This window comes from Falco punctatus (genome assembly GCF_963210335.1).
Source record: "Falco punctatus genome assembly, contig: scaffold_31, whole genome shotgun sequence".
Lineage (NCBI taxonomy): Eukaryota > Metazoa > Chordata > Aves > Falconiformes > Falconidae > Falco > Falco punctatus.
The window spans coordinates 1095473-1111018 of NW_027660132.1; the positions used below are offsets into that span (position 1 = coordinate 1095473).

The 15546-nt window shown below is 44.2% G+C and overlaps 1 protein-coding gene and 1 long non-coding RNA gene across 5 annotated transcripts; both read left to right on the plus strand.

Moving 5' to 3' along the window:
• The first annotated feature begins 5369 nt into the window (after positions 1-5369).
• Positions 5370-11195, plus strand: LOC308057884 (uncharacterized protein). Of its 4 annotated transcripts, none has more exons than XM_080411904.1 (3): positions 5370-7768; positions 7865-7938; positions 10594-11195. In XM_080411904.1, the coding sequence occupies exon 1, from the start codon at positions 5387-5389 to the stop codon at positions 7424-7426; it is 2040 nt and encodes a 679-aa protein (XP_080268030.1). In that variant the 5' UTR covers positions 5370-5386; the 3' UTR covers positions 7427-7768; positions 7865-7938; positions 10594-11195. The 4 variants fall into 4 exon arrangements, with proteins under 4 accessions (XP_080268030.1, XP_080268031.1, XP_080268028.1 ...); XM_080411905.1 differs by having other exon boundaries at positions 5370-7717; XM_080411902.1 differs by having other exon boundaries at positions 5370-8556; positions 10207-11195.
• A 605-nt stretch (positions 11196-11800) lies between these two features.
• LOC308057889 lies at positions 11801-12670 on the plus strand. The gene is made up of 2 exons (XR_013925508.1): positions 11801-11854; positions 12336-12670. It is a non-coding gene; the product is annotated as an uncharacterized lncRNA (long non-coding RNA).
• Positions 12671-15546: the final 2876 nt, after the last annotated feature.

The window sequence follows — 15546 nt, forward strand, 5'->3', positions numbered from 1 at the left end:
TTGAAAGGTAGAACTGCGTTTCCTTGTAGGACTTGTTTAGAATTAATCTATGTTATCAGTTGTGCACATGTGTGAATTTCAGCAGAGAAAAAAGATCCAGCTTTTGCCTCGTGATCATACGGTTTTACTTTAATGTTGCAGAGTAAATTTTCTTTCTGCCTCCCTCTAAGCCTGTTAGATGAAATTTGGTTACATCAGGCTCAGACACTAAGTTGCCATTGGTTAATGTGATGAAAATGTCCTGCATGAAAATGGATTGCCTTTTGCATGCTGCAGCATAAAGAGTGTGAATGGTTTATCGTGCAGCAACCTGTGGATCAACACCCTTGTGTGTTGCTGGCAGAGGGTTGGGTTTTTTTCTTTTTCCTTATGATGAACATATTGTGTGAAGCTTCTCTTCAATAGTATTGACCAGCAGTTGCAGCATCATCTCTTGGGCATGCTGCCTCTTGCGGCGCAGTTCCCTAACAACCGAAAAAGAAAGAGGTGGTCCCCCTGCCCGACCCTGAGTGTACAAGACCGGAGCAACTATAGTCTTAGCCATTTCTAAATCCACCTCCCTTAAAGCTTGTTTCTTTATTTTTGCCCACAGATCGCGTGGATCAGGAGAGTATAAATCAGGTCCTTTTTCAGGGTCTGCCAGTCCTGGGTCAAAGGGATCTTCCTCTGACGGATACTCAACTGCATTGACACCCAGGGGTTTAGAGCACTGTGACTTAGAGGCTGGTAAAGAGCATGCGACTCCTCTTCCTCTCCTTCCTCTGCCTTTTCTTCTTGTGCTTTCATAGTTTCAAAAATAACTCTCCATGAAGAGAGCAGATGGTGGGACTCAGTATTGCCTTTTGTCACAGAATCCCACAATTTCACCCCTGTGTTGTTCTGAAGTTCCCGTGCAAAAATTGTAGATGCAGTCACTGCGGGCATATCTACTTGCACCCACTTGAGCATTGCTTTAAGGTCATGCCCAGAAATACTTTTCTCATGTTTGTTAGGGAGACTTTTCATAAGCTCATAAACGTCTCTTTCTGGGGACGAAGCCTGATTCGCCATTACGCATTTCCCACAGCTCACCTCTCAACTCCGGAGGGATTTCAGGCCGGCCGGCTCCCACTTCAGCGGTTCATTCAGAGTTCTGTGGGATTTGCTGCAAGTCGCTCAGGCGATTCAAGAGCCCCTCCACGTCGGATCCTTCACTGGATCATGTCAGGGTCACCAATTTGTGGCGAATGAGGAGACGGGACACAGCTTGATGCAAGCAAGATGTCAGTTTATTAGTGATTTTCTTACAATTATATACGTTTCTACCTTCTACATATTACACACCAATTGGTTGACATTTAAGACACACCGTTTAAACAATAGGAAGTTTACCTTATCATAGCAACAATTTCTATTCCAAAGTTAGGGAGTTTCTTTCTAGGCGGCTTTCTTGATTAACAAAGTTACATATCGGCGCCATCCGTTCCCTTATCCGGCTACTTGTTTCTCTGTCCGCCTGGCTGCCTCCTCAGCTGTAACGGCTCAGGGGTCTGCAGTTAGCTTGTTCCTTGGTTCCCAGGGCTTGTGCCCTACAAGTCTTATTCATCAAGCTAACAGTACTTGGACTCTTGTTCTTGAGGCCTTGTCCTACAGCCTCTGATGTTTATTTTGCTTCACAGCATTTAGTTTCCTAGTAAGGCCAAACACCCAGTCCCGTTAAAACCACTGATGTTTTCAATGGGGCTTTAAGACTGCTATCTGTTCGTTTGTAATTGCAGGGTTAGAATGTGAGCCAAGGAAAGGAGGATGTCAACTTATGAATTTGTTATGCCTGCCACAGTCTTATCACCAACGTCAATTCACAAGGTGGCTGTAATGTACAGGAATCACTGGTGTGCGTTTCACAACTAGAACATAGAGAGGATTGCTGTTTGTTGCTGAGCTTCCTGTTTTCAGAGGATGAGGTTTGGAGGTTTTGTTTCTGATGTCTGTTTTCTCATTCTACAGAACTACCTTCGTGTTGCATTCCAGGAAGTTAACAGTGCGTGTACAGGAAAGACCTTACTAGTAAGACCCTACATCACTACCGCAGATGTATGTCAGCTTTGTGCTGAAAAGTTTAGAGTGGAGAATCCAGAAGACTATAGCCTGTTTCTTTTTGTTGATGACACCCGGCAGCAACTGGCAGAAGATACCTACCCTCAGAAGATTAAGACAGAGCTGCACAGCCGCCCGCAACCCAAGGTCTTTTGCTTTGTCTACAAGCGCATTAACAGTGATCCATATGGTGCCATTTTTCAAAACAATGATGAGTCAGCTTCTTAAAACCAGCAACTCCTTTAATTTCTGTTCCTTGTTAACTCTTGAAAACATCTTTGCTGGCTGCCTGCCTTAGGAGCTAAAAAAGGTCTTAAACCATAAATACCTAGTTAAACATGTGCATTGCATACAACACTCCGTGTAAACCGTGCGTATGGCCAGTTATACAGTGTTCCACCAGTGTGTTTGAGCCAGCAGCCCATGAGGCTGAATTTCTTGTACCACAGACTCTTTTGAAGCATATTATACCATGGCCCTTTGCAGGTCTCTTGCTGTAGTGTGCAAAAATGTATTTTCTTGCACTCACTCTATAGCCGAATGTCTTAGCATACATATACTTGAATCAAAATGACAAGTGTTTCAGTAAACCAACTGGTATGAGCTTAGTTTCACCAGCATGAGTTTGACAAGACTGTCCGATGCAGCACATCAGTTAACTCCTCATTACTTGGATGATTGCATCCTTTCCTAATTTTTTTAATTACAGAGATTCGCCGTGTTTTTACGTGTGTGTGTATATATATATATGTATTTGTTCCTTCCAGTTGTTTTTATTCCCCTTCTTTTGGGGGGTTTGAGAAGGTGGGCACAGAATGGGAGTCTTTGTAGGGACCCAGGAAATGAAGTGTTTAACAGTAAAGCTTAAAGCGTTTGCTGTACGGAAGGTTTCTCTGTACCCACCACATCAGTTGCTTATTTAGCAGTGCCCTGTGGAAGTCTGCATATTCATTAACGAGCTAACAGGAGCTTGGCTCTGTGTAGAAAGGAGAGGAACTATGAAGAACACACACCCATCCCTGCTTTTATTTTTTATTTTTCCTTAAACGTCCAGTGTTTCCAGGGCCTTTGCTTTCTCTTGCCACATTGGCAAAGCGTCCCAAGCTCTATTGCCCCATAGTCAAAAAAAGTCTTCAGTAATTGCTGGGATGGTGAGTGAGTTTTGGGCTTCTAGCCCTCCGTTCCTTCAGTCGTGAATTCCGCTCAGTTAAAGACTCAAGAGAATTGCTTAAAACTTGCATTTGGAAGTCACGCCTCAAACAATGAATTTGTGGAGATCCATTTATTTATTTACACTAACAAAGAAAAAACTGTAATACTGCATCAAAATGAAACTTAGTGGCTGCTGAATCACTGAGTAATAGCATAGAATCGCTGCTTAAGCCTTTACCACAATCATCGCAATGTTTGTTTGTAGACTGCTTGGTTTTTTGTAAAGTCGTGTGGCTGCGTGTGGTGCATTATTCCCAAGGTGCTCCTTACTGCTCTGATGCTCTGTACATTCGCAGTACTGGGTAAAGCGGAAGGCTTTGGGGCTGGGGAAGAGTGGCACGGACATGTTACTGCTCTCTCTGTCGCACCGGAATTTCAACAGCTGGGTTTGGCTGCTAAATTGATGGAACTACTGGGAGAAATTTCAGAAGTGTGAGTACCATGCTTATCTTTAATCTTCTAAAAGTAACCTCTCAACTGACATGGCTTAGGTATTTGACTTGCATGAAAGAGACCCGGAATTTTGCTTTAAGTAGTGTTCTGATTCGCTGAGGATTCCCTGTAATTAGAGAACAAGACTAAAACTGTCATGTGGCGGTGTAAGATCTCAGGGTTTCTATGAAAGCTAACTTGCCAGAATGAGTAGGGTGTAGCCTGAATTCTAATAGAGATACTGTATAGAAAAAGGTCCTTGTCTTGACAGCAAGAGAGTTTCATGGAGGGTCAACACTTTCCCGTAGGGTCTCCAGCGTGCTTGTTCAGTGATCGTGAGATTTTGGCAGTTCCTGCAGGCAGCCTTGGAACCAATTCTGTATGGCAGACAGTACCTTAGCTTACTTTTTGTCATGCTTGGCTGCTTGTACTTGCTGAAGATTTAATTGAGCATCAAATGAACCCACAGGGAAATGTCCTGAACTCATGGTGGTAGGGCAACCCCATTGTAATCGGTAAAATGGGAAAATTGCACACTGAGGAATCTGCCTTGTGAGGAGAAGGGCTGCCTTGTGTTAGGTGACTGAACTTTGTGACCCGTTCCGCCACTGCCCCCTGCCACACACATTGAAGGAGGCAGTCCCTAAGCCAATGCAATTGAAAATGTGGATTTTTAGATTATTTTTTTTTAAAATGAAAGATTTCTTATGTGTATGAGACCTGTGCAAGTGCTTAGCTTGCCCTGTTCTTTCTGTTCATAACTTTGAATCTACAGGCTGGTATAAAAGAATGGTTATATGACAAAAATAGAATAAAATCTGAACTTATACCGGATTTGTCCCTTGGGAAAGGAGTGCATCTGTTACTGCAGTGTGAAAGGTGTTTGATTAGCATATGACATTGTCAGACCTGCTCTTGGTCAGATTACAAGTTATGGGTTATTTAGCAATACATTCACCTGCTGTTCCTTACTGTGGTTTTTCTTTGGTTTTATGTTTCCAAAGAAAGGGTGGATTTTTCGTCGATCTCTTTGTGAGAGTATCAAATCGGGTTGCAGTAAATATGTATAAGCAGCTCGGCTACCGTGTGTACCGGACTGTTGGGGCTTTTGCTGTATTGAATGATTATACTGAACTTTGAAGCAAGTGGAAAAATACTGAAGAAATAAGACGAGGGCACAATCAGAACAGTGGAATGAAGAGGGAGGAACAAATTGCAGGTGCTTGCACAAAAACAGGGCCAGCAGGACGCGATAAGAGGAGCTGGGAAACGGCAGAAAAGAGCCTACGTGCCAGAATGAGCAGAAACAGAAATCTTGCCAATAAACAATTGTTAACCAATCATATTATTATACGCTTGTAAAATAGCCAATCATATTATCACACGCTTATAGAGTGCCTTATAAAAGTGTACCTGGTTTGTACAATAAACGGATCAGATCTTGAACTCCATGAGTATTTGAATCTGACTCCCGCTCGCCCAGAATGCCCGCAGCATCTGGTGACCCCGACGTGTGGATCGGTCGAAAAGTCAGGAGGATTCGTTAAGGATCGTGTTACAAGCTGCGGAGCCGGCGAGGATCCTGCTGCCAGCGGAGAGAGAGCTGGGCGCCCGAAGAAAGGCGGAACGTGCACGGCTGACCGGTGAGTCAGGAAATTTATGCAGGATGGGAATCACTGCATCAGTGGTGGAAAAAGCAATCGTAGACAGTTTGATGAAACTGGCAGAGAAAACTGAAACGCCAGTCTCACGGCAGGCAGTAATTGATCTGCTATGTTGGAGTCGCCGCCGTGGTTACCTTGCTTCTACGCAAGATGTATATAGTACTGAAACATGGAAGAAAGTGGGAGAGGACTTATGGGAATCTGTGCAAGTCGGGACTAAGGGGGTAAAGACTTTGGCTCGCACGTATCGGGCTGTACGGGGTATGGTCGCGCAGTTACACGGCGAGGCACAAGTCGCTGCAGCTGTTAAAGCTGCAGTGCGGTCTCCCGGCGATCCTACCGCTCAGTCGGAGGAAGAGCCAGAGGGGCAGCCTCCGTGCAAAACCCCCCCCGATCATACATCTAAAGCTTATCCAGTAATGACTACTGCTGAACGAATAGCGTGGGGATTAGATGATGAATTGCCACCCTGGTGTCCTGAAAAGGAACAAACGGCAAGCGGCAGACAGACATTAATACCGGCAGTTACGAGTACTGGATGTAAGACTGCTGGGATGGGAATAACACAGCCCACAGCTCCACCAGGGGAGGAAATGGAGACTGAGCCTGAACTGTTTGGCAATCTGCCTCCTTTACCTCCCGAAAGTGGCAGTCTTTGCAGTAGTGATGAAGAGGCAGCACCGACGCCTTATTCGGCACTACGGAGAGAGCTGCGACAGCAGGAAAAGAAGATGTCCGACCTACTACATCATATGGAGAGGCTCGACAAGGACTCTAAAAAGAAAGATGTTAAAAAGGCGTATAAAAGTGCCCATAAGGCTATAATTGAGGGGTTAGAGGCTCTGGGGGATAAAATTGAACAAGATGCGCGCGCGGTACCTATAGACCCTAATTTTGACCCTCGAAGGCGATACAGGGGCCTGGTAGAGAATTGTACCATAGAAGGGGATTTTTCGTTTACCCCATTAGCTGCTCCTGTAGTGTTGCGACAGGGTCAGCCGACATGGGAACCCCTGGATTGGAAATTGGTGCAGGGCATTCAAAAAGCCATAATGCAGTATGGCCATAATAATAAATTAGTGAGAAATCAAGTAACAGCCTTAATTAAGTATACTGAGTTGGTGCCGGCCGACCTAAGAGCAGTTATGGAGCTTATCCTGTCTCCAACAACATTCATGCTTTGGTTAGCAAAGTGGCAGGAGTATCTAGAGGTGAAACTTATAGAAAACATTCAATTGCCACAAGGAGATCCCTTACGAGTAGCGCCGTTAGATGCCTTAATGGGTACAGGTCCTTATCGTGATGGACCTGCACAAGCAGCGTTACATACCAGGGTGTTACAACAATCGAAACAAGCTGGGTTAGCAGCTTTCTTGGCGTTACCTCAATTGCATACACCAACCTTACCATATACCAAAATCTTGCAGAAACCTAATGAATCTTTTTTTAGTTTTGTTGACAGGTTAAGAGACGCCATTGATAATGCTCCTAACGTCACTCCAGATCTCAAGATTATGTTGACTAAAGAGATCGCTGTACAAAATGCAAATGTCCCTTGTAAGCAACTTATAGCATCCTTACCCCCTGGGGCATCCATCGCTCAAATGATAGAGGCATGCGCAAGGGCTCCTTTGGTTGAGGAAGAGGAAAAGGCAAAAATACATGCCAATGCTCTAGCAGTAGCTCTAAACAACAACAAGGTACAAGGCCGAGGGGACCAGGGTCCTAAGCCAAAATGTTATCAATGTGGACAGGAAGGTCACTTTAAACGTGACTGCAAAAAGAATCTAGGAGGAAAGTCTCTGTTGAATGGAAATTGTTTGCATTGTCAAAAATTTGGTCATAAAGCGGCCGATTGTCGCTCAAAATTTAGAAAAGATGGTACACCCCTCTTTGTTCCGGGAAACGGGAACAGCCGCGTTCTGAGGGACGCGGCCAAGAAATATCCCCAGAACCCAACAAAATTCATGGCTGCCTCGGCGAGCTGTATTCAGCCACCAGAGGAAGCGCAGGAGTCGATTTGGCCGTGGCAGAACCTGTAAATATCACTGATGAAAAGGTACATGTACTTCCTTCTACAGTTAGTGGTCCTTTGGGTTATGGTTTATCTGCACTCCTTATAGGACGCTCTTCTGCGTCAAAAAAGGGGATTTTTGTTCTTCCTGGTTGTATTGATGCCGATTATACCGGACCTATTGGAATTATGGTAAAAGTTTTTTCTCCACCTGTTCATATTCCAGCAGGAAGCACTATTGCACAGCTCATTCCATTCCAAGCTACTGTCCCTCAAAAAGGAGAAAAGGACAGGGGTCAAGGTGCATTTGGCTCAACGGGTATGCCTAACATTGCCTTTTGTCAACTTATTGGTGCCGAGCGGCCAAAATGTAATGTTAAGATATCTGGTCCACAAGGTCTAAATCTTCCTAATGTTTCAATGATGATTGATACTGGTGCTGATGTTACTGTTCTTCCTTTTTCAGTTTGGCCTACCATGTGGGAATTAGATAGTGCGGGTTCAACCATTTCAGGCATTGGGGGAAGTCGTCTGACACAGGTCAGTAAAAACTTCATTCTTTTCATGGATCAAGAAGGACATCAAGCATGGGTAAAACCTTATGTCCTACACACATCCTTGTCCTTGTTAGGTAGAGATGTACTTTCCCAATGGGGAATGAGAATCTCTACAGATTTTTGATTGGGGCCATTGATAGCAGCTCTCGCCCAACCTTAAAATTAAAATGGAAATCAGAAACTCCCGTATGGGTTGATCAATGGCCCTTACCTCAAGAGAAGCTGCAACACATTCAAGAATTAGTCCAAGAACAATTGGATTTAGGCCACATCAGACCTTCTGTTAGCCCATGGAATACACCCATTTTTACAATTCAAAAGAAATCAGGAAAATGGAGATTATTACATGATTTAAGAGCAATAAATGAAAAAATGGTTGACATGGGTGCCCTTCAGCCTGGACTGCCTTCTCCCACTATGTTACCACAAAATTGGGACCTATTAATTATTGATTTAAAAGATTGTTTTTTCACTATTCCTCTGCATGAGGATGATTGTGAAAAATTTGCATTTACAGTACCAGCTATAAACCGTGCCGCTCCAGCAAAAAGGTATGAGTGGGTAGTACTACCTCAGGGTATGAAAAACTCCCCAACAATATGTCAGTGGTTTGTGGATTTAGCTCTACAATCTTGGAGAGAGAATAATCCTAACCTTATTACCTATCATTATATGGATGATCTCTTAATAGCCAGCCCTCACACACTAGCCCCTGAAAAAGAACAGGAACTTATACAGAGTCTGCAGACCTTTGGATTGGTTATAGCAAAAGAAAAGGTACAAAAACTAGCGCCCTGGAATTATCTTGGTCTGCGCATCTCAGAAACAAGAATCCAGCCACAAAAAATTATTAGTGTCCCAAATATAAAAAACGTCAACGATGTCCAGAAACTAGTCGGAGACATTCAATGGTTAAGAACTTTCTGTGGAATTACCAATATGGATTTGGCTCCTTTATTGGCATTATTGAAGGGTGGCTCGTCACCCGCTGATCCCAGATCTCTTTCACCTGAAGCTGAAAAAGCCCTAGAGAAAATTACACAGAAAATTCAAAATGTTGGAGTGGACAGGCGACTATTGAATTGTCCATTTACCCTACTCGTGTATAACCGAGACACAGAAATTGTGGCTATAATAGCACAATTGTCCGTTGATCGATCTATGATTCTGTTAGAATGGGTTTTCCACAGTAACACCTTAAAAGCCACAGTTACTACTAGAGTGGATGCAGTAGGACAGTTATTGCTGAAGGCACGAGAACGTTTGCGTACTCTCGCAGGCTGCGACCCTGAAAAAATTATTTTACCTGTGAAAAATTTGTCCTTGGCTGACTGGTGGATTCAGATTTCTGAGTGTTTTGCAGTGGCAACCCTAGGTATTCAATTAGATAATCATTATCCCAATCATCCCTTATTTAAAACTTCCTTAGTATTGGAGGAAAAATCTTTACAGCAACAAAATCCTATAAAAAATGCACTTACGGTTTTTACCGACGCTAGTAGCAAAACTCAAAAGTGTGGCTATGCCTATAGGGATGACAGGAACAATTGGATTTCTCATATAGAACAAATGGAAGGTTCAGTTCAAGTTTTGGAATTAAGAGCAGTGTTAATGGTGTTTCAGGAATTTCGCAATGTCCCTCTTAATGTTGTGAGTGATTCTAAATATGTTGTTGGAATAGTTTCGCGTCTTTCGCGTTCCCTTTTAGGGTCTTTTACGAATGACAGACTTATGGCCCTAGTTATTCAGATGTGGAATGAAATAAATTTTAGACAATTCCCTTGGTGGATTACGCATATCAGAAGTCATCTGGATTTACCTGGTGTCTTATCAGAAGGTAATGCTTATATAGACACTCAGGTGGCATCCCCAGTATTACAAAATTCTCCTCTAAAACAAGCAACAGAGTCACATGCCTTTTTTCACCAATCTGCCCGGTCTCTCCAAAAACAGTTTGGTCTGTGTCGTCAAGACGCTAGGACTGTCATAGCGGCCTGTCCTGATTGTGCCAGGTTAACACCTCTTCAACAGGAAGGTACAAATCCTAGAGGGTTACAACCTCGACAAATCTGGCAAACTGATGTTACAGAATTCACCCCATTTGGAGTACTTAAATATGTCCATGTCACAATTGATACCTGCTCGAAAGCTATCTGGGCGACTGCTCATAAATCTACCAATGCTGTTGCCTGTATTCAGCATTGGACGTCAGCCATGGCTGTGCTGGGCCGCCCAGATATGGTAAAAACAGATAATGCCCCTGCATATCTTAGTGCCAGAATAAAGACCTTTTTGCTGCAATGGCAGGTGAAGCACGTTACCGGAATTCCGAATAATTCTGGTGGTCAGGCAATTATTGAACGTGCCCATCAATCATTGAAACATTACCTGTCTGTTTTTCGAAAAGAGGGGGAGAGGAGTCCTCATGTAATAGTGGCAAAAGCATGCTATGTACTGAACTGGTTGAATCCCAGAACGGAATGTACTGAACAGCCGATTTTCTATCACTTTTCTAACAATCCCAACGATTTTTCGAATTGTGACATAGCTGTCCAGGTATTTGACCCTGTCTCAAATTGTTGGCCAGGACCTCATAATTTATTAACGTGGGGTCGGGGTTATGCATGTATCTCCACAGGGGCAGTGACCAAGTGGATTCCGGCAAAATGGGTTCGCCCGTGGATTGAAAACCGACCCACTGAAAAGAAAAAGCAGGGTGACTACGACAGGATTGACTCCTAAATGAACAGGAGGGATCAGTGGGCTCAGTGGGCACAGCATCGAGAAAGGTTATTCCGACCGCCACGACCAAATGAAGAAAAGCGGCTTGTAGATAAGTTAACATACATTATTCTGCCCATCTTGCAGCAGTCACCTCGGGAGATACAATGTCAATTACCCTCCGGTGAATTGTCTTTGTTACACTGTGACCGTATCGTGCGTGCGTTGCAGGATCTTTTTGGGCAAGGACCGATAGAAACAGAAAATTCTTGTCCTATATGTGCTACTTCTTGTAATTCAACAGTTACTCTATATTGTGGATATTGTAAAAGGGTTGGAGCATATAGGCGGAAGGTTTTCCTACGTTTCAGTTCCGGCGGTTTTTCCCTTCTTACTGGGACACATGCCCCTACTTTTCAGGTATAAATGAGGCCTTACAATCTTATGAAGCCTTCGGACAGATATTTTTAGCAGAACATCGAAACGAACTCATCTTCTGGGTTCGCATTATCAGAAAAAGTTTTGAATCTCATATAATACAACATTATTGTAAATGTGAACGATGGCATTATTTTTAGGAATAGGCCTAATGAATATTGCTTTTGCTTCTGCTTTGCATAATATATTGTTGTTTGTTATTCTTTTGTTACTTTTAGTGCCTTGTCTTTTACAATGTTTCCAAAGCTGTATTAATGCTGTATTTAAAAAGAAAGGGGGAGGTGTTGGGGCTTTTGCTGTATTGAATGATTATACTGAACTTTGAAGCAAGTGGAAAAATACTGAAGAAATAAGACGAGGGCACGGTCAGAACAGTGGAATGAAGAGGGAGGAACAAATTGCAGGTGCTTGCACAAAAACAGGGCCAGCAGGACGCGATAAGAGGAGCTGGGAAACAACAGAAAAGAGCCTACGTGCCTGAAAAAGTAGAAACAGAAATCTTGCCAATAAACAATTGTTAACCAATCATATTATTATACGCTTGTAAAATAGCCAATCATATTATCACACGCTTATAGAGTGCCTTACAAAAGTGTACCTGGTTTGTACAATAAACGGATCAGATCTTGAACTCCATGAGTATTTGAATCTGACTCCCGCTCGCCCAGAATGCCCGCAGCACCGGACACTATCGGAGCGCTACTCTGCTAGCAGTGGAGAGCCAGATGAAGATGCTTACGGTAAGTGGTTGTTGTGCCTTAAGTTGAATGGAAAGGTTCTTGTGTTGAGGGTTCCTGGGCCTGTACAAGTTCAGATAGTCGTTGATGAATGGGATTCTGTATTCTGCTTTAGATAGCTTTTCCTACTGAAGAGTACATCAGTTAGGAAACTTGATTGCAGGAAACGGAATGAAGCTGCGTCAGGGAAGTTCAGGTTGGACATTAGGAAAATCTTATCCACTGAAAGGGCGTTCAGTCAGGGCACCAAACCTGTCAAGAGCTTAGGGAGCATCTGGATGATGTTTTTAGTCATATGGTTTAGTTTCAGGTAGTCCCGCAAGGAGCATGGAGTTGGACTTGATGAATCCTTATGGGTCACTTGCAACTCAAGATATTCTAGGAAATCTTCTTGAAAAATGATCTTAACGTAATAGAGAAGTCATTTAACGTGGCTTTGTGCAATGACTGTCTTTCATAATAGCATTATTTTCTTTTGCCATAGGTACGAGGAAAGCTCTTTGCAGAGTTACAGAGAAGAAATCAATTATACCTCTGCCTCATCCTGTGAGACCAGAAGACATTGAGTAACCGTAAACTGTGATTCTCAGACAACCTAGTAAGAGTGTCAGTTTCCTTCTCCCCAAAGCCCCCAAGAACTCTACAGATGAGAAATATTAGGCTCAATGTTTTTCCCTGTGAAATACCAAAAAGCAATATTGAGAAGCTTACCAACGCTGCTTCTGTCGGTATTGGCTGCATATTCGTGCTCTTACCCTATTGTTCTTCCTTTCGAACCGTGACACTTTGGAGACTATTAAAATGGAATTGCTTCCTGTATGGTGGTGTCATGGTTTTCCTTCTCGGCCACAAAACAGTCCCCTCACTTTGTCACTCCCACGGAGCCCTGCTCCGAAACCGAAAACGTCTGGCCGCTGCTCCTACACAGAAGGTGCCAGGAAGGAGTTCTGTTGCTGGCTCTCGCCTTCCCTTTGCAGCCATATAACTGCTGCGACAAAACCTGGGCTCTGTTCTTTCTGAGCCACAAAACCAGAAATTGGGTACATCAAAATATACTCTCCAGAACTCAGAGGTCTCTGTTTCTCTGTGCCTTTTACTTACCTCATTCCCTAATTTAATTCTTGGATCCATCTGTCCCTTCACAGTCTGTCTGGATGTCACAGCTGCTGTTACTTGGAGGCATTGACCAGGCACTTAGTTCCAACACAGGTTTCTGTCACTGTCTTCCCTGCAATTTCTTGGAGTGCAGAGGAGTGAAGGCAGAGGGTTGATGAGTATTGATAACATGCAGCTGTGACCTTGCCTCCAAGGCAGTGTGTTGAGGGACATGGATGATGAGCAGCTGTAGCTCGTTCCCGCTAAGTAGTTAAATAGCCCTGAGGAGTGTGGGAGAGGGGATCTGATCCCATCCCATCCCATCCCATCCCATCCCATCCCATCCCATCCCTGGAGGAAGGAGAAACAGCACAGACAGTAGAATCTGACTGATGGTAAAAGCCTTATTGCAGCCTGATAGCTTGCTTGTGCTGCAGCAGTGGGTGCCCTGTGTGAGGCTGCCTGAGTTGGGCTCCAGCCACAGCAACTGGTGCCCAACGTAGCTGAGACAAGCGGGAGAACCTGTGACCCATAACAGACACGGTGAGAGGCGAGCTGTTGCAACTAATCAATATGGGTGTGTTGTGATATTTGTTTTCTGTCTTAACTCAGATCGCAACTGAAGAGGATGTGTATTATTTGTGCTCATAACAATCTCCAGGCAGGGTTTTTTCTTTTATTACAGTCCTGGGCACGCAGGCTTTTGCTACTATTCTGGTTTTGCTGTTCTCCTTAAGTGCCCAGTGAGGTTTGCTCTAGTATCAGTCATGGCAGTTAATGTTCTCTCGTTCACCTGTTGTGTTTTTAGCACCAGCTTCTGTAGGCGCAAGGGGTCTATTTTAGATCTTTGAGTCACCGTGTCGTGCTGTTGTGGTTTTTCCATTGGCAAACTGCTGCTGTAATTCCCTAAGGGGCTTCCTAGGTCAGGAGGTAGCGGATGGGAGCAGGTTGCCACCCTGGGTCAGTGGTGAGTGCTGGCATGTATCATCTGACCTAGAGCTGATGTCTGTCACCGCTTTAGCTCTGGAATTACTCTGAGACCCAGGGAACTCTGGTTCCCTTAAGCTGCAACCTTGGAGCTTTTCCAAGCAGTGGATGAAATTCCTGTCACAAGCTCTAAGGCACCTTAAGGAGAAGGGGGCACAGTCTGAGTTTTCCTCCATGCAGGTGTCAGGGAGGTACAGTTCTGAGCTTAGTACTGGCCGCTACTGGGAGACGCTTTCAAGTGATCCGAGTGCAGCTCTGGCTACCCAAAGCTGGACAGGGGTGGCAAATGCTGATGTAGAGTTTTGGTGGTAAACTTGACCAGCCTGTCTTAACGAGCAGGCATGTTCTTTGTTTGCAAGCACCGTTTAGTCCTGCCTAGGCTTCCCGAAAGTTTGAAGGGCCGTGGTCACATCATCCCTTGGTCACACGCAATGAACAGTTGCCTGCGCAGAGTTGCTTTTTAAGGAGCATGCTGTGGTTATATTTTCTCTGTTTGGCTTTGCGTTTGGGAAATAATGTAACAGTTACAGCTGAACTGAAGGAGCACGATACCTGACGTGGCAGAGAAGGAGGTGCGTTTTACTAATTTTTTGATGTGCACCAGTTTGACCGCAAAATGACATTGTGTCAAAGCTTGTGGCCAAGTTCCGCTGTAGATGTTGACTTGGGGTATGAATGGCTCCAGGTGTGCTTTAGGAGAGCTCTGTTGGTGTAGGTGTGCTGAGTAATTGCTCTGCTGTGTGTGCAGCTGTTCTGGTTTGGCTTCCAGGCGTGAGCATGCAAAAGAAAACTCGCCAGTGTGGTCAGCCTTGCTGTAAAATCAGAATGCTTTCTGCTGCTGCCTGGATATCCGAGAGCCTCCTGAACGTTTCAGGCAGGCAAGAGATGTGCTCCAGTACGTCTGAGAGTCCACAGCTCTGCAGTTCCCTAGAGGGGCACTCACTACAGGTAAGGCTGTAAGATCGCAGGGCTCTTTGCAAGTTACGCTGACGGAGTTTCTTTGGGTATATATTTGGATACATGTGCCAGCTGAAAAGGTATTGTTTGCTTTCCTGCTCAGTAAGCACAGGTCACTTGGGTGGTCATGGACACTTGTCATTTACTGAGGAAGTTTCCACTCGTTGGATGGAAAGGGAAACAGTTCAGAGGCACTGTTTAGGGTTTGGGGCTTTTTTGTTTGTTGTAACACCTGGAGTCTTAGCATTTTGTTCTGTGTTGTCTGTTAGAGAAAAAGTATTTTGAATTAGGAAATGTGAAGTGCTGAAGCAGCTAAGTGGCAGAACCACGCCTTGTCCCTAGTGTAGCCCTAATCCAAGGCTGGTTTAAAGCCCAGTCCAGTTAATCAGTGGGAGAGCAGAGAAACAACAGATGATCAAGTTGTGTACACAGGTGTTCTCAAATTCAGGTGTTTTTGGAAAAATTTGTCTACTGGAATAGTAATTGCTTGTTCAAAGACTTAAGTGTACTCGAAGGAGTGTGTGAGTTAAAGCAGGCAGAAAGAAGATCAAGATCTGAGGAGCAGCCTGGAACTGAGGAGATGAATCACCTGGGACAGTCAGGTGATGGATTTGCAGAACTGACAGGACCAAAGGAAACTCCTAAAAACTTCAGAC